The sequence below is a fragment of the Bufo gargarizans genome, chromosome 10 (genome assembly GCF_014858855.1).
Source record: "Bufo gargarizans isolate SCDJY-AF-19 chromosome 10, ASM1485885v1, whole genome shotgun sequence".
Classification (NCBI taxonomy): Eukaryota; Metazoa; Chordata; class Amphibia; order Anura; family Bufonidae; genus Bufo; species Bufo gargarizans.
In genome coordinates, this window is record NC_058089.1 from 113250206 (window position 1) to 113276358 (window position 26153).

Below are 26153 nucleotides of genomic sequence, written 5' to 3' on the forward strand. Positions count from 1 at the left end.
ACCCAGGGGTGCTGCTCCGGCATGCCCAGGCTCTGGAACTGCCGGTGGGCTAAAAAATCCAGATTCGTTCTCATAGCGGTCCTCTTTCTCAAACCGACACGTTTTACCTTCTCTGCCGACCGGAAGAGCCACGTACTCCTGCCCAGGCCCCTGAGCTGCTTGGTGGGATCAGACCACCCAGTTCGCTCCCCGGGGCCTCCATGGAACTTACGCCCCGGTTGCACTTCCATGAGCCTGGGGACGTTTTCCGCAAAGTCCCCCTCCTCCATGGAACTTCCAACCAGCGGCTTCCCTTGGAGCTAGGAAGCCAAGACTTGCAGGGCTGGTGGATGGGGACTTGTGCACCGAGAGGACCACTCAAGCTAGCCTCAGACGCCTTCCCTCCGGGAATGGCAGCGGGTCAAAGTCGGGCTCTCGTGCCCAGCTTTGAACCCATCATCACTGGCCAGCATTTCACAAAGTCCCCCTCCTCCATGGAAGCTCCGTCCCGGTTGCACTTCCATAAGCTCGGGCACATTTTGTGCAAAGTACCCCTCTGCTGTGGAAGTTCAAACCGGGGGAACAGACGCTGAAGTCATGGAACTGATGGTGGGATGAATTCACCCTGCCCACCCCCAGGGTCTCTCTACCTTCTTCCGGGAGGTGTTGGAAAGGGGGGCCCCCTCCCGTGCAATGCCACCCCTGTGACCCAGGGGTGGTGCTCCGGCATGCCCAGCCTCTGGAACTGCCGGTCGGGTAAAAAATCCAGATTCGTTCTCATAGCGGTCCTCTTTCTCAAAACTGCACCTCTTGTGGAAGTTCGGCCCGGGACAAAGTCAGACTGCCTTACCCGATTTCGCTTCCATAAGCTCGGACACATTTTGGGCAAAGTCCCCCTCCTACATGGAAGTACCACACGGCGACTTCCCTTCGAGCTAGCAAGCCAAGACTCGCAGGGCTAGTAGAGGGGGACTTGTGCTTCAAGGGGAGACCTCCAGCTAGTCTCTGCCACCTTCACTTCCATCAATGGCAGAGGGGCAAAGTCTGACTTTGTTACCCGAAAACACTTCCAGAAGCTCGGGTACATTTGGTGCAAAGTACCCCTCTTCCGTGGAGGTTCAAACCGGGGGACCAGACGCTGAAGTCATGGAACTATTGGTGGGACGCAAACACCCTGCCCACCCCGCAGGGTCTCTCTACCTTCTTCCGGGAGGTGTTGGAAAGGGGGGCCCCCTCCCGTGCAATGCCACCCCTGTGACCCAGGGGTGGTGCGCCGGCATGCCCAGCCTCTGGAACTGCTGGTCGGGTAAAAAATCCAGATTCGTTCTCATAGCGGTTCTCTTTCTCAAACTGCACCTCTTGTGGAAGTTTTGCCGGGGACAAAGCCAGACTGCCTTACCCGATTTCGCTTCCATAAGCTCGGACACATTTTGGGCAAAGTCCCCCTCCTACATGGGACTTCCAACCAGCGGATTCCCTTGGAGCTAGGAAGCCAAGACTTGCAGGGCTAGTAGAGGGGGACTTGTACTTCAAGAGGAGACCTCCAGCTAGTCTGTGCCACCTTCCCTCTGGAAAGGGCAGAGGGGCAAAGTCTGACTTTGTTACCCGAAAACACTTCCAGAAGCTCGGGTACATTTGGTGCAAAGTACCCCTCTTCCGTGGAGGTTCAAACCGGGGGACCAGATGCTGTAGTCGTGGAACTATTGGTGGGACACAAACACCCTGCCCACCCCACAGGGTCTCTCTACCTTCTTCCGGGAGGTGTTGGAAAGGGGGACCCCCTCCCGTGCAATGCCACCCCTGTGACCCAGGGGTTGTGCTCCGGCATGCCCAGCCTCTGGAACTGCTGGTCGGGTAAAAAATCCAGATTCGTTCTCATAGCGGTTCTCTTTCTCAAAACTGCACCTCTTGTGGAGGTTTTTCCCAGGACAAAGTCAGACTGCCTTACCCGATTTCGCTTCCATAAGCTCGGACACATTTTGGGCAAAGTCCCCCTCCTACATGGAAGTACCACACTGCGACTTCCCTTCGAGCTAGCAAGCCAAGACTCGCAGGGCTAGTAGAGGGGGACTTGTGCTTCAAGAGGAGACCTCCAGCTAGTCTGTGCCACCTTCCCTCTGGAAAGGGCAGAGGGGCAAAGTCTGACTTTGTTACCCGAAAACACTTCCAGAAGCTCGGGTACATTTGGTGCAAAGTACCCCTCTTCCGTGGAGGTTCAAACCGGGGGACCAGATGCTGAAGTCATGGAACTGATGGTGGGACGCAAACACCCTGCCCACCCCCCAGGGTCTCTCTACCTTCTTCCGGGAGGTGTTGGAAAGGGGGCCCCCCTCCCGTGCAATGCCACCCCTGTGACCCAGGGGTGGTGCGCCGGCATGCCCAGCCTCTGGAACTGCTGGTCGGGTAAAAAATCCAGATTCGTTCTCATAGCGGTTCTCTTTCTCAAACTGCACCTCTTGTGGAAGTTTTGCCGGGGACAAAGCCAGACTGCCTTACCCGATTTCGCTTCCATAAGCTCGGACACATTTTGGGCAAAGTCCCCCTCCTACATGGGACTTCCAACCAGCGGATTCCCTTGGAGCTAGGAAGCCAAGACTCGCAGGGCTAGTAGAGGGGGACTTGTGCTTCAAGAGGAGACCTCCAGCTAGTCTCTACCACCTTCACTTCCATCAATGGCAGAGGGGCAAAGTCTGACTTTGTTACCCGAAAACACTTCCATAAGCTCGGGTACATTTGGTGCAAAGTACCCCTCTTCCGTGGAGGTTCAAACCGGGGGACCAGATGCTGTAGTCGTGGAACTATTGGTGGGACACAAACACCCTGCCCACCCCACAGGGTCTCTCTACCTTCTTCCGGGAGGTGTTGGAAAGGGGGACCCCCTCCCGTGCAATGCCACCCCTGTGACCCAGGGGTTGTGCTCCGGCATGCCCAGCCTCTGGAACTGCTGGTCGGGTAAAAAATCCAGATTCGTTCTCATAGCGGTTCTCTTTCTCAAACTGCACCCTCTGTGGAAGTTTTGCCCGGGGACAAAGTCAGGACTGCCTTACCCGATTTCAGCTTCCATAAGCTCGGACACATTTTGGGCAAAGTCCCCCTCCTACATGGAAGTACCAACCAGCGGATTCCCTTGGAGCTAGGAAGCCAAGACTTGCAGGGCTAGTAGAGGGGGACTTGTACTTCAAGAGGAGACCTCCAGCTAGTCTGTGCCACCTTCCCTCTGGAAAGGGCAGAGGGGCAAAGTCTGACTTTGTTACCCGAAAACACTTCCAGAAGCTCGGGTACATTTGGTGCAAAGTACCCCTCTTCCGTGGAGGTTCAAACCGGGGGACCAGACGCTGAAGTCATGGAACTATTGGTGGGACGCAAACACCCTGCCCACCCCGCAGGGTCTCTCTACCTTCTTCCGGGAGGTGTTGGAAAGGGGGGCCCCCTCCCGTGCAATGCCACCCCTGTGACCCAGGGGTGGTGCGCCGGCATGCCCAGCCTCTGGAACTGCTGGTCGGGTAAAAAATCCAGATTCGTTCTCATAGCGGTTCTCTTTCTCAAACTGCACCCTCTTGTGGAAGTTTTGCCGGGGACAAAGCCAGACTGCCTTACCCGATTTCGCTTCCATAAGCTCGGACACATTTTGGGCAAAGTCCCCCTCCTACATGGGACTTCCAACCAGCGGATTCCCTTGGAGCTAGGAAGCCAAGACTTGCAGGGCTAGTAGAGGGGGACTTGTGCTTCAAGAGGAGACCTCCAGCTAGTCTCTACCACCTTCACTTCCATCAATGGCATAGGGGCAAAGTCTGACTTTGTTACCCGAAAACACTTCCAGAAGCTCGGGTACATTTGGTGCAAAGTACCCCTCTTCCGTGGAGGTTCAAACCGGGGGACCAGATGCTGAAGTCATGGAACTATTGGTGGGACGCAAACACCCTGCCCACCCCGCAGGGTCTCTCTACCTTCTTCCGGGAGGTGTTGGAAAGGGGGCCCCCCTCCCGTGCAATGCCACCCCTGTGACCCAGGGGTGGTGCTCCGGCATGCCCACCCTCTGGAACTGCTGGTCGGGTAAAAAATCCAGATTCGTTCTCATAGCGGTTCTCTTTCTCAAACTGCACCACTCGTGGAAGTTAGGCCGGGGCAAAGTCAGCTGCCTTACCCGAATTACGCTTCCATAAGCTCGGACACAGTTTGGTGCAAAGTACCACCTCCTACTATGGAAGGTCAGCCCACTGCGGCTTCCCTTGGAGCTAGGAAGCCCAGACTTGCACGGCTAGTAGAGGGGGACTTGTTACTTCAAGAGGAGACCTCCAGCTTGTCTGTGCCACCTTCACTTCCATAACGGCAGAGGGGCAAAGTCTGACTTTGTTACCCGAAAAACGCTTCCATAAGCTCGGACACGTTTGGTGCAAAGTACACCTCCTCTATGGAGGTTCAGCCCAGCGGCTTCCCTTGGAGCTAGGAAGCCCAGACTTGCACGGCTAGTAGAGGGGGACTTGTACTTCAAGAGGAGACCTCCAGCTTGTCTGTGCCACCTTCACTTCCTATCAAGGACAGAGGGGCAAAGTCTGACTTCTTTACCCGAAAACACTTCCATAAGCTCGGACACATTTTGTGCAAAGTACACCTCCTACATGCAAGTACCACACAGCGACTTCCCTTGGAGCTAGGAGGCCCAGACTTGCACAGCTTATAGAGGGGGACTTGTGCTTCAAATAGAGACCTCAAGCTTGTCTGTAGCACCTTCCCTCTGGAAACGGCAGAGGTTCAAAGTCGGACCGTTTTACCGGGGGAACAGACGCTGAAATCATGGAACTGATGGTGGGATGAATTCACCCTGCCCACCCCCAGGGTCTCTCTACCTTCTTCCGGGAGGTGTTGGAAAGGGGGGGGGTGTCCTGTGCACAGCCACCCCTGTGACCCAGGGTTGGTGCGCCGGCATGCCCAGGCTCTGGAACTGCTGGTCGGATAAAAAATCCAGATTCGTTCTCATAGCGGTTCTTTTTCTCAAACTGCACCACTCATGGAAGTTTTGCCGGGGACAAAGCCACACTACCTTACCCGATTACACTTCCATAGGGTCGGACAAAAAATAAGTGACCCCCCCCAAAAATTAAAGTGACCCCAAAAAAAATAAGTGACCCCAAAAAAAAAAAAAAAGTTACCCCAAAAAAAAAAAGTGACCCCAAAAAAAAAAAAAAAAATAAGTTACCCCAAAAATAAAAAAAATAAGTTACCCCCAAAAAATTTTTTTATAAGTTACCCCAAAAAAATTTTATGTTACCCCAAAAAAAAAAAAATGTATGTTACCCCAAAAAATTTTTTTATAAGTTACCCCAAAAAAAATTTTATGTTACCCCAAAAAAAAAAAAATGTATGTTACCCCAAAATAAATTTTTATAAGTTACCCCAAAAAAAATTTTATGTTACCCCAAAAAAAAAAAAATGTATGTTACCCCAAAAAAATTTTTTTATAAGTTACCCCAAAAAAAATTTTATGTTACCCCAAAAAAAAAAAATGTATGTTACCCCAAAAAAATTTTTTTATAAGTTACCCCAAAAAAAAAAAAATATAAGTTACCCCCAAAAAAAAACCGCTTTGAAATATCTTTTTCTTATTTATTTCTTTTTGTTTACACACACATGTGGGATTGCAGATTGTAGAACAAAATAGATTCAGTAACTTAAATAAATAACAATTGCCCGGTTTGGCGATCGAATGCCCTACTCGACGCTGCTGATGTTGTATCATTGACCATCACTGCTTGAACTGTCTTGGGGTTCCGACAGACATTCCATCTCCCTCTCCACCACATTAAGTTCCATCTGGGGGGCAGCGGCGTCTGGGGTCTGGCTCTCCTCACAACCGCCAGATCTCCTCACCAGCTTGTAGCCATGACAGATGTCATCCAACACTTTCTCGCGGTAGTGCCTCTCCGCTGTAGCATTCGTGTGCGCCAAGTACTTTGCAAACAGAGACTTTTCCGGATCCGTGTACTTTGCAAGCGTCCAAGTTTCGCAGACCTTCCTGACCACCTGACTGGAGATATCGGGGAGTTTGTACCTGCGAACGAAGGGGAGAATAAGCTGAAGATGGGCGGCAACAAAGAAAGAGATTGTGGGGATGACTACTTGGGCATAACTCACTTTAATTGGTATCTCTTGATGTCTCTGGAAACACTCTGTCTCTCAGTTCCAAATGACGAAAGGAAGAACTTTGCCTTAGGGTGGTCTGTGTCACTGTTGGCTAGCGATGGCCGGACTTTTTCGTAGTAGGCTCGGAACCACTGGGGAGAGAATAAGGGTACAACATGTTAAATGGAAGGGGTTGGGAGCCCAATACTGCCAGGGGCATCTGTCCATACCCACCGACTCTTCATCCTTATCCAGAGCAAAAGCAGCAACTTGTTGGGTAGAGGTTTTGTGGGTTCTCACTCCGATTACACATAGGTTTTCGCCTTCGTAGTCATGATACATCCTCCCCTGCCACTCTGCCACCTGCAAGGAGAAGAAGACATGAGGAATGGCAAGGGGTGAAAAAGAACACCACCCCCCCTTCGTATGCAAAGCGTCTCACAGTCATATTTTGCACTACCCCCGGCCGCTGAAGATGCTTTAAGACAAGAAGGCACTCTAGGTACTGGACGATTTCTGTCTGCTGACACGAGGTTGCGCTGTTCGCCCGGGCTTGGTTTATGCACTTCAAGAACATGCTCTTGGCCACTCTGAGGACCGCTCGGCAATCGGACGGGGTGGGCGTTTTCTGGCTCAAGGACGTGTACCTAAGAAAAGGGACGAGAGGAGAAAGAAAACCAGAGACGTCAGGTACCCACCAACGGGGGGTGGGGGGGGGGGTGGGAGGAGGACCCACAAATGCCTCTACCACCCAGTGATGCCCCTGTTCCCACCTTTCACCTCCTGTCGACCCGGTCTCTGCAGAGTCCCTTGGACAGAGTCTTCTGAATGTCTTCGGTGGCGGTGATGAAGAACTCGCACGCTCTGTACAGGTCGGGCTGCTTGAGAGAGAGGTTGGTGGAACGCATGTTGTACTTTACAAACCGCCGGATACGCTGGATGCAGTTGAGCCGGGTCTGGTGAGAGAGATTCGCTTCTAAGAGCTTGTCAAAGTAAGAGTGAACCTTATCCATGTCGCTGACAAAGTCCAGGCAGGCCTGATGTGGGTTCATAAAGTAGAGGAACCGGGCAACCGCATCCACCTCCTGCTTGTGATTGTTCAGACCCAGCGTAGACTTCAGGTAATTGGAGTAACGTTTTAACAGAGGATCCGCCTCGGGATGACGGTTGTACAGCCCAGCGTCCTGCATCCTCTTCCGGGCAGCCCCTTGCCATACAGTGCGCAAAGTCCTAGAGGGAGGAGAAGAAGAAGAACAACAAGAAGAAGTTAATGAGGAAAAAAAAAAAAAAAAAAAAAAAAAGTCAAAAAGGTGCACCCCTGAGGGTCGTGTACCCACCTAGGAGTGCTGTGAAAGAACCTCTCAGCATCAACATTTTCATTGGAAGACTCTGTTAAGGATAATCGGTTCACAGTTCCTGTAGTGCACTCTTCTTCCTCCTCTAGGCTCACTGTGTCTGAAGAACCCTCCTCCTCCTCCACTAGGCTCACAGTTCCTGTAGCGCACCCATCTTCCTCCTCCTCCACTAGGCTCACAGTCCCTGTAGCGCACCCATCTTCCTCCTCCTCCTCCTCCTCCACTAGGCTCACAGTTCCTGTAGCACCCCCGTCTTCCTCCTCCATTAGGATCACGGTTTCTGAAGCTCCATCCTCCTTCTCCTGGTTCGTAGTTTCAGAAGCATCTTCCTCCTCATCATGACTAATCTCGTATTCAGAGACATGATCATTGTGGGTGGAAGGTGGCAGATGCTGGCTGGCCTGGATGGGAGAAGGAGGAGGAGGAGGAGGAGGAGATGTACAACAGGCAGCGCTATAGAGAGAACAAGAATTGGGTACATTAGTCAGCAGAAGGGGGTTTGGGGTGGGAAATACAGGTCCACAACACATTACAGCAACTTACCAGGGAGAGGGGGGCTTATCAAAGATCGTGAACCCTCTTTCTTCCAGGAAGTGTATAATGTCCTCAGTGGATTGGAGGGAGGCGACACAATTGTAGCTTATGGCGGTACCGCAGCTCGCAATGTTCTTGAGGGAGTTCTTGGAAGATGACAGACTGGATTGGATCTCCTTGTCTCTGCAAAGTCGCATGCAGCGTCTCCTTAAGTGCGTGGATAGTTCTTTGTACACTTTGTGACAGACGGCACAGGTGAGGAAAGTACGGTTATGACTTGGAAGAGAGAGAGAGAGACACACACAATCATGATACAAACATACAAATCACACACACCTGCATAGTACTACTCTCCCAGTGTGTGGGGAGTATTCAAAACCAGTGAACCTCCCGCCCTTCTGCTGGCAGGCACCTCAGACCACTGAGCCACCTCCAGTCTATCTGGCAGCCCCCGGGCTTTGCAAGCCCCTGGGCTGGCAGCCGCCGGGCTTTGCAAGCCCCTGGGCTGGCAGCCCCCGGGCTTTGCAAGCCCCTGGGCTGGCAGCCCCCGGGCTTTGCAAGCCCCTGGGCTGGCAGCCCCCGGGCTGGCAGCCCCTCTGCCCCCCACCCAGCAGGGGAACCCATTCAGTGGGTCATACTCACGATTTGCCCTTTATCCGGCCGGAAGGTTTCAGTCTCGGATTCAGACGCTCCATCTGGGTACATTTAGAAAAAATAAAGAGAAAGATAAACCACCAATCTGCAATCCCACATGTGGCTTGCAAACAGAAAAAAAAAATGAAGCAGTAGCTCTGCTTCCAGTTTAAATACACGCCAAGCCGCCACCCACAATCAGCAGCACCCCTGCTGATGCTCATTATTAGCTTTATTCATGAGCGGGGTGGGGGAAAAGTTAGAAAATCCGGAGTGGATCGTGTGTGTTTGTCCAGCAAGAATGCAAGCTGCCGTCAAAAAAATAAATAAAAAAACAGGGCAGAGACGGGGCTCAAACCCTGCACCTCACGGAGCTCCTACTACCCATCAGTGCCTATTTGCCCACTGAGCTAACAGACATATTCATGAAAAGCACGAAACTCTGGGAAGACATTGGTTAAGGGCAAAGGGAGCAAAAGCAAGAGATGGGGCTCGAACCCCCACACGCCCACATTACTCCCTGGAGTGCCTCTACCCACTAAGCCAACACACACGCTTCGAGGACAGCAGCCTGACTAGTGAAGCCATGAAGCTCTGGTCCAAGAGTGGGTAATGGCAAAAGGGGGGGTCAGAGGTGGGTTTGTGGGTGTGGGTGTGGGTGTGGGTGTGGGTGTGCAACCTGACGGCTGGGGCACTGGCAGCCCAGGTGATGGCAGCATCGGGGCTGATGGCTTGAAAACCCTGGCTAGATGGCAGCCCCAGGACTGACGGCTTGGGCGCTGGCATCCCGGGCGACGAGGGGCGGGCCCCAGGGTTGCTTATCTATATACAGCTCTCAACTGCCACCTAGTGGCCATATTTATATCATGAGATAAAACAAAAAACAAGCAGGTTTTCCCATTCCTTGAGAGCAAAGGTACCAAATGCAGAAACAAAGCACAAAATGTGCCTTAATATTGGCACCAATTGCTCAAACTCCCATCCACCACCACCAGTTTGCAAGTGTCTAGAAAGAGGGGTGTGGGCTAGAGGAGTTTTAAAATGTAGAAAATGTAATAAATTGCACCATTTCTGGGACAATAAAAATGTATGTTACAGTTGCATTGAAAAAGCAAGTGAACCCTTTGGAATGACCTGGGTTTCTGTATTGATTACGGATACAATGTGTTCTGACTGTTATTCAAGTCAAAATTACAGACAGACAGAATGTAAGCTAATAGCACACATATAGTTGTACTGTCCATGTCTTTTATTGAGCACATTGTGTAATCCCTTTAATTTAATAACCTGTAGATCCTCTCTGCTAATGTTTTTCAGGACATCAGTATTTCTGGTGTTTTTTCCTCTAAACATTTGGTGCAATGTGTATCTTTATTTTAACGTGAATTCAAAAGATTTGACAAAATAGGCTTACGCAGGCTAAGTGATGAAAATATTTACTAAGTGTGATTAAATCTCTATAAGGCAAAACAGACAAATTACATAACCACAGCCTGCAACACAATGGGGGAGCTCCTGTCGCTGTGCTAACCACATAGCACATGTCTGATGTTCCATGGTAATTCCAGAGAAAGATAGTGACTTACAACATCCTACCTGGATGATTTTCTCAATGGAGCAGAGTTCTTTGTCTTTGTACCTTTCAGCCCCTCCATCTAAGACTATCCAGTGTGGAGTATGCATGTCTTATGAGTTCACCACTCTGGAATGTGGTCTGGTGGTGATCCGACACAGAACATTGGCTTTGTATATGTTAACTAACTATCCCCAAGTCACTACATTATGAGGAATAGAGAATGTAAAAGACTAATTAAAGGGGAATAACCAATTAGTACTCAATTATGTATGTCAAATGCCAATTATTTCTTGTAAGATACCCTCACAACACAATCATTACCGCCATCTTGTAAACTGATGCTTACTACAACATGACTGATAAATGTCCTCCATTGTGTTTTCCTACAGAAAGGAAAGAAATGGGGCTATTTGAGCAAATTACCAAGACCCATGGGACCATCATTGGCATCACCTCTGGGATTGTCCTGGTTCTCCTTATAATTTCCATCTTGGTGCAAGTTAAGCAGCCTCGAAAGAAAATCATGGCCAGGAAGACCACCTTCAACAAGACCGGCTTCCAGGAGGTGTTTGACCCCCCACACTACGAACTCTTCTCCCTCAGGGACAAAGAGATTTCTGCAGACTTGGCCGACCTATCCGAAGAACTGGAAAACTACCAAAAGACGAGGCGTTCATCTACCACCTCCCGCTGTATCCACGACCATCACTGTGGCTCCCAAACTGCCACCCTGAAACAGAGCAGGACCAACCTAAGCTCTATGGAGCTTCCGTTCCGCAACGACTTTGCCCAACCGCAGCCGATGAAAACCTTTAACAGTACATTCAAGAAAAGCACCTATGCTTTCAAGCAGTCCCACGACTGCGCAGATAAAGGCATAGAAGACCGCGTCATGGAGGAAATCCCTTGCGAAATTTACGTCCGTGGCCGAGAAGATTGCGCTCAGGGATCGATGTCTATTGACTTTTAATTGCCTCACAGATTAAAAAAATAAAATAAATTCAGAATTCCTTCTACTAAAGCGATATATATATTTTTGAGACAATCCGCAATAATCATTGCGTTTTCTAAAAGGCAACAATAAGGAGGCTCCAAACAATCCAGACAAAATTGTACATTAAAGCTCTCTATTTTTTGAGCGAGAATTTAAAGAAAAAAAACAAAAAAACTGAGCATTTTGCATGGCATCGGTTCTCTGTGTTAATAGGATTTTCCATAAACTGCACCCACCATGATGGGTGGGGGAGGGGATGATCACACTGATGAGTATCGTCATAATTGATTCTTTGTATCTGTTTTTTTGTTTGTTTTTTTGCCTTTTACGTTTTTACACAAAATAGAAATTTGTTACTTTCGGAATCAAATGTTCTAGGATCATATATGGTGCTACCTGGAAATAATAAAAGAGAAGAGCCTTGAGAGCACATTTGCCTTGTTTTCTAACTTTATTGTTTGTCATTTTTAAGTTCCAGGTGCTGACAATAAACCAAGACTTCTGAAAATCAACGCTCATCGGACATAAATAAAATGACTTGTACGGCAGCTCCCTGCCCCCTTCAAGTTAAAAAAAAAAAGGAAAAAAGTTGTCATCTTGTGTCAATTAGTTATCTTCGTAAAGCTGTTTGAGGAAAAAAAAAAAAAAAAACGCCATAATAGGCCTAAAATTCATAGTTAAAGTGGCCGTTCATCGGAAGTGGAAAGCAGCAGCTGGGGACCGATGAGGAGGAGTAGGGCTTCTTTTTTATTTTTCACCCACTGTTAGGCTACTTTCACATATGCGTTTTTGCCCGATTCGGCAGGGATCAGCAAAAACGCTTCCGTTATTGATTATACAACCGGCTTCATCCGTTATGAACGGATTCGGTTGTATTATCTTTAAAAATAGCAATGGTGGATCCGACATTAAAACCATTTTAAGTCAGTGGGTGCCGGATCCGTTTTTTTTTTATTGTGTCCGAGAAAATGGATCTGGCACCACTGAATTACATTGTGTTTCATGCCGGATCCATTTTTCTCCGCATCCCATGCTGCACAGAAAAAAAACACTGCTTGCAGCGGTTTTCTGTCCGGTATGGTAACGCAGCCAAACAAAAAAGAATGGCATTTCGGAGCACTCCGTTCCCTTCAGTTCAGTTTTGTCCCCATTCAAACCTCTGCCGGATCTCAATACCGGAAAAGAAAATCACAGATGTGAAAGTAGCCTTAGCCATATATTATAAATGTAATACTAATGGACAATCCCTTCAAAGAGGCTATCCCATGGATTTAAAACTTTCAGTCACTTATGTAGAGGACTTTCTTCCCTTTCTGCGGGTGGACAGCAGCTCATCTAGCACCTGCATCTCCCAGCATGCATTGCAGTTAGCTTTTGTTAACCCCATCCTCCCCTAAATAGAAAATAGTCCTTCAACTATAGCCCCAGAGATACACAAATAAAGCCCCCACAATTTCCTTCTCCACCGTTTTTTTCGCTTTGCAAGACGAACCCGATGATAAGACGCACCCCAGGGTTGAGAGGAGGAAAATAAGAAAAAAATATTTTTCATCAGACCTCATATCAGATGCTCAGATCAGACCCCCATAAATATCAGGACATCAGATCAGCCCTTCATGTCAGACCCCTATCAGACCTCAGATCCGCCCACCTTGTCAGACCCCCCCTCAGACCTCAGATTAGCCCACATTGCCAGACCCCCCCTCAGACCTCAGATCCGCCCACCTTGTCAGACCCCCCTCAGACCTCAGATCAGCCCACCTTGTCAGACCCCCCTCAGACCTCAGATTAGCCCACATTGCCAGACCCCCTTCAGACCTCAGATCAGCCCACCTTGTCAGACCCCCCTCAGACCTCAGATTAGCCCACCTTGTCAGACCCCCCTCAGACCTCAGATTAGCCCACATTGCCAGACCCCCCCTCAGACCTCAGATTAGCCCACCTTGTCAGACCCCCCTCAGACCTCAGATTAGCCCACCTTGCCAGACCCCCTTCAGACCTCAGATTAGCCCACATTGCCAGACCCCCTTCAGACCTCAGATTAGCCCACATTGCCAGACCCCCTTCAGACCTCAGATTAGCCCACATTGCCAGACCCCCCTCAGACTTCAGATTAGCCCACATTGCCAGACCCCCCTCAGACCTCAGATTAGCCCACATTGCCAGACCCCCCTCAGACCTCAGATTAGCCCACATTGTCAGACCCCCATCAGACCTCAGATTAGCCCACATTGCCAGACCCCCCTTCAGACCTCAGATTAGCCCACATTGCCAGACCCCCTTCAGACCTCAGATTAGCCCACATTGCCAGACCCCCCTCAGACCTCAGATTAGCCCACATTGCCAGACCCCCCTCAGACCTCAGATTAGCCCACATTGCCAGACCCCCCTCAGACCTCAATTAGCCCACCTTGCCAGACCCCCTTCAGACCTCAGATTAGCCCACATTGCCCAGACCCCCTTCAGACCTCAGATTAGCCCACATTGCCAGACCCCCTTCAGACCTCAGATTAGCCCACATTGCCAGACCCCCTTCAGACCTCAGATTAGCCCACATTGCCAGACCCCCTTCAGACCTCAGATTAGCCCACATTGCCAGACCCCCTTCAGACTTCAGATTAGCCCACATTGCCAGACCCCCCTCAGACCTCAGATTAGCCCACATTGTCAGACCCCCATCAGACCTCAGATTAGCCCACATTGCCAGACCCCCCTCAGACCTCAGATTAGCCCACATTGTCAGACCCCCATCAGACCTCAGATTAGCCCACATTGCCAGACCCCCCTCAGACCTCAGATTAGCCCACATTGTCAGACCCCCATCAGACCTCAGATTAGCCCACATTGCCAGACCCCCTTCAGACCTCAGATTAGCCCACATTGCCAGACCCCCTTCAGACCTCAGATTAGCCCACATTGCCAGACCCCCCTCAGACCTCAGATTAGCCCACATTGCCAGACCCATCAGACCTCAGATTAGCCCACCTTGTCAGACCCCCCTCAGACCTCAGATTAGCCCACATTGCCAGACCCCCCTCAGACCTCAGATTAGCCCACATTGCCAGACCCCCCTCAGACCTCAGATTAGCCCACATTGCCAGACCCCCCCATCAGACCTCAGATCCGCCCACCTTGTCAGACCCCCTCAGACCTCAGATTAGCCCACATTGCCAGACCCCCCATCAGACCTCAGATCAGCCCACCTTGTCAGACCCCCCTCAGACCTCAGATTAGCCCACATTGCCAGACCCCCTTCAGACCTCAGATTAGCCCACATTGCCAGACCCCCTTCAGACCTCAGATTAGCCCACCTTGTCAGAACCCCATCAGACCTCAGATCCGCCCACCTTGTCAGACCCCCTCAGACCTCAGATTAGCCCACATTGCCAGACCCCCTTCAGACCTCAGATCCGCCCACCTTGTCAGACCCCCTTCAGACCTCAGATTAGCCCACATTGCCAGACCCCCTTCAGACCTCAGATTAGCCCACATTGCCAGACCCCCTTCAGACCTCAGATTAGCCCACATTGCCAGACCCCCTTCAGACCTCAGATTAGCCCACCTTGTCAGAACCCCATCAGACTTCAAATCAGATTAAAATAAAAATACTCCTCTTACCTATCCTGCGCCGCGGCTCCTCTCCCCGTCTTCCTGGCCTGCCCTGCTCTGTCACCTGACTACGTGCAGCGTCAGGTCATAGTGCGCGCACTACGTCCTGATGCTGTACGCGGTCAGGACAGTGAAGCGCCGGCCCCAGGAATGAATACCGGGAGAGTGAGTATTACAAGCACTTGGGGCGCTTTGCTCCCAGCACCTAATGGATACTAGTGAGCGCTTCCATATGGGGGAGCGCTTCCACTTTTGGGTGGGAAAAAAGTGCGTCTTATAAAGCGAAAAATACGGTAACTATAGGGACGAATGAATTAAAGGTATCTGGACCACATCACTACAAGATCACTACGCCGGCTCTGAGAGAAGGAGGACGAAACCAGGGGAGCTACTGATCATGTCTGTCCACCAGTGAATGCAGGAGGTGGGCCAGAAAGATACATAAGTGCTACCAGAGACGAAAATATAATCTACATAAAAACCTAACTTTTTTTATTGAAAATGCCCTATTCCCTGCATACTAATACTTTACTGCAGCATAACGTGGTTAAAATCCTCCCTGCAGCCAATTAAGATTTTTTTTTTTGCACAGATACTTTTCTGGTACTGCAGGTTGGCGGCACATAAACCCCACGGCAGCAAAACCCCTACATATACATCCCATATGGCCATACCGAATCCAACCCCTATAGTGCCCCCTAAATGCCCGGGCCCCTCACATAGATTGTGCTTACCTCGTTCTCCGGCACCCGCGTCGCTTCTGATGCCTGCACTGCCACCGCTGCACCTCCCAGCCATGCGGATGAAACATCTGGGAGCAGCCTATAGGCTGACAGGGACGAGCCTCCCTGGCATTGTGGGTGACACTAGGAAGACCTGCCACCATCGCGGCCTGCTATTGGCTGGGAAAATCCTCTGCTTTGAATTAGTGAAGGGGGGGGGGGGGGATGGTTACAGATAATTATAATGAGATATCTAGACTGGACACAATGGTGGCAGACTACCAGAGAAGTCTCAGCCTCTAGATGTAAATGAGAATGTTTCCATTCACTGACAGCAAGCAGAAATCTTAAATATAGTGAGCAAAGTATATCAGAATTGTTCGTTATCCAATAATTAAAGCTTTATCTACATATTCTCTGGAAAAGCTGTTTAAAGAACTCTAGCAGCCGGCTGCCAGTCGACAAATGTTGGGGGAGGTGGCCCGCTAGGTGACAATCTAGGTGACATTCATCAGTACTTCCTTCCATCAGCCTCAGCCCTAGTTGCACACTCGTGGAAGGATTTGGGGGTTGGGAGGGGTAGACCCTAAAAGAATCGTCCATGGCATGAATGTGACCAGTACTTCATTAGGAAAAGCGCCCCCCGCACAAGATGGCCGTGGACTGAAGTTTACTCACTACACCCGTCCTCTGAGCTTAGTGTGGAAGTCAGCGCTGCTCCCATTAAAGCTGTAAGTGGCAATTAAAAGCGCCATTACACAAGATCCATCTGGCCCACTTGAAACATTCGCTAGACGTCTCGCCTTTAATTACCGCCGTCCTCCGCTGTGCACCGGGGAAAAATACAAAAAATTTAGGAGCTTCTCTTCTGCACAATTTTGCCTTTTTATGGCTGAACATTTTCTGAAAAATGAACTTTTCATTGAAAGGCGCATTGACAAATCTGAAGAGGATGTGAGATTCTTACATTTTACCCTTAGAGAGACTATCCTTTAACCTGGTGAAGATGGGGCTTAGTTTGACACGGACTTGGAAGCCCTTTTAATATTTACAGGCAGGGTGCAGATATAAAAAAGAAAGCGTCACCCGTCACCGCCAATGATTGGCCGTCAGCAGGGACATGCATGTAGGACATTTTTTTTTTTTCATCTGCTCATATCAAAAGCCAGAACTTTTTTTGTTTCTCCACTGACGTATCCGTATGAGGGCTCATTTTCTGCAGGACAAGTTGCAATTTTTCTGGCATCATTTTGGGGTTACTTCCGATTTATAAAAAAGGTTTGCAGTGACGGTGAGAAAGAAAACACAACAAATCCGCAATGGTTTTTGGGGGTTTCTTATTATGGTAAAAGTCACCTGCGTGATAACTGTATTCTGCGGGTCACTATAATTACACCAATGGAAAATTTGTGGGGGTCATTTATTATGACTGGTGTTTTAGACGCCGGTCTTAATAACCCCATGCGCTGGCGACGGATACGCCAAAGCATCCACCGTCGGTCTAAATCTAAGACCGCTTCCTTGCTGGCTTGAATTTAGACCATTTTTTTACGCCTAAAACAAGTGTAGAAAATGATAAGCGAGACGGCCTGCTGGGCCCTGCGCTTCCTACGTCGCGCCCCCTTGTCTAGGCCTGTGAGCAGGAAAAAGTCGCAGCTTGCGGAGGAAAATAACCTTTGCCCCGCAATCTGCGACAGATATACACCAGAAAACTGGCTCATATCTGATAGCAAATGGCCCCCTATATCTTTTTTTTTTTTTTTTTTTTCTACTTTTGCACAAACAATCTCTTTATGTTGAAAAAAAAATATTGTGTCACTGAATTCAAAGACCCAGAACATTTGTAATTTTCCATCATTGGTGCCATGTGAGGGATTGTTTTTTGAGGGACTACTTGTAGTTTTCATTAGTGCAATTTTGGGGTACATACAACTTTTTGATAGCTTGGTGTCATTTTTGGGGTACATATCGCTTTTGGATTGCTTTTTATAGTGTTTTATGGGAGATGGACAAAAAAAATAACAGTTTGCCATTTTTTATGATGTTCACTATACGGGATATGAAAACGTGATCCCTTAAATGCATGAGTCATTACAGACGTGGCCATAGGATTTGTTGCTTTGTTTTTCCCCAAAAATTTTTGCTTTCTTTTTTGTCAGAGAAAACTATACTATCAGTCACTGCAAAAATTAGCATAATCACTATTAGGGCTTGTTCACACGACCGTATGGCTTTTTCAGTAGTAGATCAGTTTTTTGTTTCAGTAGTGTTTCCAGTTCCATTCCGTTTTTCCATATGGCATATACAGTAATTGCATAGAAATAATTGGGTTAGGCATAACATTTTCAATAGATGGTTCCTCAAAAACAGAACGGATACGGAAGATATATGGAATACATTCCATATATGTTCCGTTTTTTTTTTTGCGGATCAATTGACTTGAATGGAGTCACGGAACGTGATTTGCTGGGCAATAATAGGACATGTTCTATCTTTGAAAGGAACGGAAAAACGGAAACGGAATGCATACTGAGTACATTCAGTTTTTTTGCGGAACTATTGAAATGAATGGTTCCGTATACGGAACTAAAAAAATGGACCGTATACAGAACGCAAAAAACGTTTGTGTGAACGAGCCCTTAGGCTTCCATACATGCAAGGCCTAAGGGCCATTGTAAGGACCAGTCTGCTATAGGAACCCCTTGACGCCCCACATTTGCACCACGGGTTAGGGGGAATGATGAGAGAGAACACCTTCTCCCCCTAACCACTTAGCACTGACCATTGCATCCATGGAGTTAAACTGGCGAGATTGGAGTCACAAGAGCAGGATGCCAGCTATAACACAGCGCGTGCCCACAAGTGATGGTTCCAGAGCAGCTGTAGAAAAGTGTGTCAATTTGCGCACTGTATGACAGATTGGAACTGTTTTGGTACTATGGTGGTATTATTTTGGCACTGTGGTGATGGTATTTTATATGGTGCAATATAACTCTGTTTTGGGAAGAGTATATAAGGGGTTTGGAAATATTCCTTGCTCCTCTTTAAAAAAAAAAAAAAGTATAAACTTGCAGTTTCCAAATGAAAGGGAATAAAGTGTCTGATGGGTGGGGTCTGACCACTAGGGCCCCCGCTGACCATAAGAACGGGGCCTGTGCTCCCCCGCTTTGAATGCGGGTCATAGAGCTGTGAAGATGTAATCCACCGTCTTATTTTAGCTGGGAGAATCATCCTGGGATATTTAAATAAAGTCTAAGAGTACTTTCACACTAGCGTTTTTGTTTTCCAGTATTGAGTTCCGTCCTAGGGTCTCAATACCGGAAAAAAACGGATGAGTTTTATCCTAATGCATTCTGAATGGAGAGCAATCCGTCAGGATGCATCAGTTCAGTCCCTCTTAAGTTTTTTGGCCGGAGAAAATACTGCAGCATCCGCAGACCTTTAAAAATGAGAAAAAGATAAATACCGGATCCGTTTTTCCGGAGGACAACCGGAAAGACGGATCCGGTATTGCAATGCATTTGTGAGACGGATCCGCATCCGTCTCACAAATGCATCCGTTTGCGTCTGGATGCGACGGAACTGCCTGCCGGAATCCTCTGCCGCAAGCGTGAAAGTACCCTTATACTTCGTCATTCATCAAATCTACCGGCTCAGAAACTCACAGAACATTTCCTCCTGAGATTTATCAATGAGAAAATCCCGACCCGGACTGAGGGCGATGGCTGCACCGTGACAAATGGGTCCGATTTTTTATTTTACTTTCAGCTTTGATTTGGAGACGACGATAAAATCCCATCTTTACATTTTTAGCACAACAATATATCTGTGTCAGTGGTGGGAAGCAAAACGCAGCCACATTTTCATCACTGGCCCATTCTGTATTCCAGCAATAAACTACTGATTACAGCTTGGAAATAATACTGAAAAGAGTCTATACAGGGGATACCCAGGTTATACCGGCATGCTCCATATCACTATACACAAGAAGATGTATAACTCATACCAGCTGTACAAATATAATTATATACAGGAGATACCCAGGTTATACCATCATGCTCCATATCACTATATACAAGAAGGTATATAACTTATACCAGCTGTACATATATCATTATATACAGGAGATACCCAGGTTATACCAGCATGGTCCATATCACTATATACAAGAAGATGTATAACTTATACCAGCTGTACATATATAATTATATACAGGAGATACCCAGGTTATACCAGCACGGTCCATATCACTATATACAAGAAGATGTATAACTTATACCAGCTGTACATATATAATTATATACAGGAGATACCCAGGTTATACCAGCATGCTCCATATCACTATATATACAAGATGTATAACTTATACCAGCTGTACATATATAATTATATACAGGCGATACCCAGGTTATACCAGCATGGTCTATATCACTATATACAAGAAGATGTATAACTCATACCAGCTGTACATATATAATTATATACAGGAGATACCCAGGTTATACCAGCATGCTCCATATCACTATATACAAGAAGGTATATAACTTATACCAGCTGTACATATATCATTATATACAGGAGATACCCAGGTTATACCAGCATGGTCCATATCACTATATACAAGAAGATTTATAACTTATACCAGCTGTACATATATAATTATATACAGGAGATACCCAGGTTATACCAGCACGGTCCATATCACTATATACAAGAAGATGTATAACTTATACCAGCCGTATATATAATTATATACAGGGGATGCCCAGGTTATACCAGCGTGGTCCATATCACTGTATACAAGAAGATGTATAACTTATACCAGCTGTACATATATAATTATATACAGGAGATGCCCAGGTTATACCAGCATGCTCCATATCACTATATAGAAGAAGATGTATAACTTATACCAGCTGTACATATATAATTATATACAGGCGATACCCAGGTTATACCAGCATGCTCCATATCACTATATAGAAGAAGATGTATAACTTATACCAGCTGTACATATATAATTATATACAGGAGATACCCAGGTTATACCAGCTGTACATATATAATTATATACAGGAGATACCCAGGTTATACCAGCACGGTCCATATCACTATATACAAGAAGATGTATAACTTATACCAGCTGTACATATATAATTATATACAGGTGATACCCAGGTTATACCAGCTGTACATATATAATTATATACAGGAGATGCCCAGGTTATACCGGCATGTTCAATATCACTATATACAGGAAGATGTATAACTTATACCAGCTGTACATATATAATTATATACAGGAGATGCCCAGGTTATACCGGCATGGCCCATATCACTATATACAAGAAGATTTATAACTTATACCAGCTGTACATATATAATTATATACAGGAGATACCCAGGTTATACCAGCACGGTCCATATCACTATATACAAGAAGATGTGTAACTTATACCAGCTGTACATATATCATTATATACAGCAGATGCCCAGGTTATACCAGCGTCCTGATTAGAACTTACTGTGAATCTGCTGCCGGTGTTCTAACAAAAATCCTTACTCGTGAAAATACCTTACCCCTCGTGACTTCTGAAGCGCACTACCACGGCACGGGTAAGGTAAAACTACAGGAAGCGCTGACTCACGGACACCACGCATGCGCTCTCAGGGGGTAAGGAGATCTGACTGTCTTTTCTCCTTACCCTCACACTGCGCACGCGCAGATTGTGAAATCTCCTTACCCTCACAAGGGTTAGGGTTATGCCCCCCAATATGCTGCACCCACCCCCCCCCCCACCCACCGGATGGCTGGGAGCAAAAGGAGATTTCACAATCCGCGCATGGGCTGTGTGAGGGTAAGGAGAAAAGACAGTCAGATCCCCTTACCCGAGGGCGCACGTGCGGTGTCTGTGAGTCAGCGCTCCCTGTAATTTTACCTTACCCGTGCCGTGGTAGTGCGCTTGCGCTGAGGTGCACACCCCCGGAAGTCACGAGGGGTAAGGTATTTTCACGAAGTAAGGATTTTTGTTAGAACATACGGTTCTGCCTATACTCCATAGCTGAGGGACCTGCGATGACATCATAGTCATGTGATCTTTTCAACACTGGAAGTGGTGGTAGGACCTATGATGAGGTCACCATCATGTGACCAGTGCAGAAAAAGGCAGTGCTCAGCAGTGGAGACCTGTGATGCCATGGAATGAATGTAAGTGCCAGACAAATGCTGGGAGATGTGGTTCTCCACATTATGCCTCCTCCCTGCTTAGTGGGAGGGAAATAAGTTATTTAACTGGGACTGTATGTTAGAAGGTCTGAAGGGAGGGGATTGATGTTAGTTACATGTGACTGTATGTTACAAAAGTTTGGGGGGAGATGACTGGTGTTATTTACATGGGACTGTATATTATAGAGGACTGGAGGGTAAGGAATAATGTTATTTATGTGTTGGACGGGCTGAAAGAGGAAATTTAAGTTATTTACATGGGATTGTATGTTATAGAAGACTGTAAGGAAGAGAAGTTATTTACATGGGACTGTATCATATAAAAGACTGGTTGGAGAGGACTGGTGTTATTTACATGGGACTGCATGGTATAGAAGACTGGAGGGAGAGGACAGGCATTAAAATTTATGGGGGCACTACATAGAAGATTATAACTCCAGGGGGTATGACAGGAGGTATTGTAATTACCGGGGGCACTGCAGGGGGCATTATAAATACTGTGGGCAGTGGTGGTGGGCATTACTACTGAGGGCTCTATAGGAGTGCCTTATAGATTGGCCTTATTTCTATTAGGGGTGCCTTATTAGTACTACTGAGGGCACTGTAGGGGTACTATGGTGGAGGGGGGCTTCCACCTAGCAGTGAGCCCGGTGACATCACCGGCACTAATGGATGGGCTTTAGCGCTGCCTTTGCCTGTAAAGCCGCCCAATCAGTGCCAGTGATGTCACCGGGAACACTGCTAAGGCTGTAAACAAAACAGCCCTTGCCCTACGCTTTACAGCATAGGCCAAGGGAGAGCATCGGAGTATGAAATGTCAGAGGGGCCGAGTGGGGGGAGAAGGGGATATGTCCTGGTTCAGCTCTGAACCCGGACAACTGCTTTAAAATGGGCATCTGTCAGCAGATCTGTAACTATAACACCGGCTGACCTGTTCCATGTGCACTTGGCAGCTGAAGGCTTCTGTGTTGGTCCCATGTTCATATGTGCCCGCACTGCTGAGAAAATGATGTTTTATTATATGCAAATGAGCTTCTAGGAGCAACGGGGGCGTTGTCATTACACCTAGAGGCTTTAGTTACTTTACAACTGCCACTTCCATCTACTTTGACAGGGCCTGGCAGTGAAAATGTCATCCCATCTGCCATGTCAGAGTGCAGAGAGCGGCGCCTCTAGGAGTAATCGTAACGCCCCCGTTTGCATATAATAAAACGTCATTTTTCTTAGCAATGCGGAGACATAGGAACATGTGACCAACACAGATGTCCTCAGCTGCCAAGTGCACATGTAACAGGTCGGCCCAAGCGTATGAGGGAGTCCTGAGGGATAGCTGAAGGCCTAGGGAGCATTTTACTGTCAGCCATCTAAAAAATATGGACTTTAGTGGGGGGAGGCAGCATAAAATCTAAATATTGCCCTGGCTCCAAAGCAGCAGCACAATGTAGTGCCAGACATCACACTGCTACTGTGAAGGGGGCAGATATCTCGACATAACTACTGTGAGGGGCACATATCTGGCATAGCTACTGTGAGGGGCACATATCTGGCATAGCTACTGTGAGGGGCACATATCTGGCATAGCTACTGTGAAGGGGGGACATATCTGGACATAACTATTGTGAGGGGCACATATCTGGACATAACTATTGTGAAGGGGCCACATATTTGGGCATAACTATTGGGAAGGGGCCACATATTTGGGAATAACTACTGTAAAGGGGCACATATTTGGGCATAACTGCTGTGAGGGGCACATATTTGGGCATAAATACTATGAGGGGCACATATCTGGACATAACTACTGTGAGGGGCACATCTGGGCATAACTACTGTGAAGGGGGAACATCTGGACATAACTACTGTGAAGGGGGCACATATCTGGGCATAACTACTCTGAAGGGGGCACATATCTGGGCATAACTACTCTGAAGGGGCACATATCTGGGCATAACTACTGTGAAATGGGCTTAGATCTGGGTATAACTGCTGTGAAGGGGCGCATATCTGGGCATAAGTGCTGTGAAGTGGGCATCTCTGGGCATAGCTACTGTAAAGGGGGCACAGTATGGGCATTACTACTATGTGCAGGAACAAATAGGGAATAATTACTATGTGGGCGCATTAAGGGGACTGGGTATGTATAGTTATGCTTTGGGCATTGTTAGAGGTGTGACCTAGTATTAAAAAAATATATATACATATTGTAAACATATTGACCCATATTAACACAATGTTTTTATATGCACATATATGTTTATATTTGTATATGTGGCTTGGGTGGGCAGGTACATTCCTTGCACAGCGGCCCTCTGCTGTCCGTGTCCGCCCCTGTACAAGATGCATAACTGGTGATACTGGAGCATACAGCAAGTACTAGGTCGATACAGTGCCAGCTGCACTAATTATCACCATTTGCACATGGGCTGTATTTGCAGAATGAGCTGTAAAGTAACTTAATATGTAAGATGTATATGTGTTTACTTAATAAACGTGCAGTGTGATATAACGCCACTGGTTCCTGCCCCATAAATCACCCATTTTATAGAACTTTTACTGGGAAATTTACCAAGAGCCGAACAGAAGAGATTAATCAGCTGCAGAAAATGATCTGATAGGTGACGTTTTGCAAAACAGCACTTTGGCTTGATATATTGAATTGCTTCAATTCCTCAGTTTTTTCATCAATTTTGTTTTCCACAACAGTAAAAGCAGAAGTTTATTCATAAATCTTTAGGTTCACGGCACAGAAGTGACAACGCGCCATTAGCATGCAGCCTCTAAGTGACAAAGTGGAAGTAAAGTGAAACATCCTTTAAAGGGCATCTCCACCCAGGGATTACCTGCTCGTTTACCCGCTACCTGTTTTACCCGATTGTGAATTCCAAATTGGTTCCAGAAATCCTCTATATTCACAAAAACTATGCTATTTTAACCCTTTCAGGACTGGGCCATTTTTCACATTTCTGCCCAGGCCATTTTGAGCAAATCTGACATGTTTCACTTTATGTGGTAATAACTTTAAAACGCTTTTACTTATCCAGGCCATTCTGAGATTGTTTTCTCGCCACATATTGTACTTCGTGACAGTGGTAAAATTGAGTAAAAAAATTTCATTTTTTTTAAATAAAAAATACCAAATTTACAAAAATATTTGAAAAATTAGCAAATTTAAATTTCTCTACTTTTATAATAAATAGTAATACCTCCAAAAATAGTTATTACTTTACATTCCCCATATGTCTACTTCATGTTTCGATCATTTTGAAAATGACATTTTATTTTTTGGGACATTAGAAGGCTTAGAAGTTTAGAAGCAAATCTTAAAATTTTTAAGAACATTTCCAAACCCCAATTTTGTCAGGACCAGTTCAGTTATGAAGCCACTTTCTGGGGCGTACATATTAGAAACCACCCATATAAATCACCACACTTTAGAAACTACACCCCTCAAGCTATTCAAAACAGATTTTTACAAACTTTGTTAACCCTTTAGATGCCCCATGAGAATTAAATGAAAATGGGAATGAAAATTCCAAATTTCATCCTTTTTTTTAGCAGATTTTTAATTTTAATATATTTTTTTCTGCAACACATCAAGCCAAACAAAACTCAAAATCTATTACCCTGAATCTGGAGTTTACAGAAACACCCCATGTGTGTTCAAAAACTGATGTATGGGCGCACAGCAGGCTTCAGAGTGGAAGGAGCACCATATGTCTTTTGGAGAGCAGATTTAGCTGGAATGGTAATTGGGAGCTTTGTCGCATATGAAGACACCCTGAAGTACCCCTAGAATGGAAACCCCCAAAAAGTGACCCTATTCGGGAAACTACACCCCCTCAAGGAACATTGCAAGATGTGTAGTGAGAACTTTGTCCTCAAAAGGTGATTCATGGAATTGGCTGTGAAAATGAAAAAAATAAATTCCAGAAAATTCTTCACTTTCACAAGGGGGAACTGGAGAAAATGCACACCCAAATTTTTTGATAATTTTCTCCTGATTACAGCAATACCCCATATGCGCTTGTATACTGCTATATGGGCGTACCACAGGGGTCAGAAGGAAGGGAGCACCAAATGGCTTCTGGAAGGCAGATTTCACCGGAATAATTGACAGGCGCCATCTTGCAATTACACACACCCTGAGGTACCCCCAGAGTGGAAACCCCCCAAAAAAGAGACCCCCATTCTGTAAACTACACCCCTCAAGGAAAATTTCAAGGTGTGTATTGAGCACTTTGACCCATCGGGCGTTTCACAGAATTCGGAAACGCTTGGCTGTGAAAATGAAAAATTTTAATTTTTCCCCGAAAAAGTTGTTTTACACCCATATTTTTCACTTTCACAAGAGTTAACAGGACAAAATGAACCCCACATTTTGTTCCTCATTTCCCCCCAAATATGC

The 26153-nt window shown here is 47.0% G+C and overlaps 1 protein-coding gene across 1 annotated transcript; it reads left to right on the top strand.

Annotated features, from left to right (window-relative positions):
• The first annotated feature begins 10549 nt into the window (after window positions 1-10549).
• Window positions 10550-11446, top strand: LOC122920106 (neuropilin and tolloid-like protein 2). Its single transcript, XM_044269314.1, has one exon. The coding sequence runs from the start codon at window positions 10550-10552 to the stop codon at window positions 11165-11167; it is 618 nt and encodes a 205-aa protein (XP_044125249.1). The 3' UTR covers window positions 11168-11446.
• Window positions 11447-26153: the final 14707 nt, after the last annotated feature.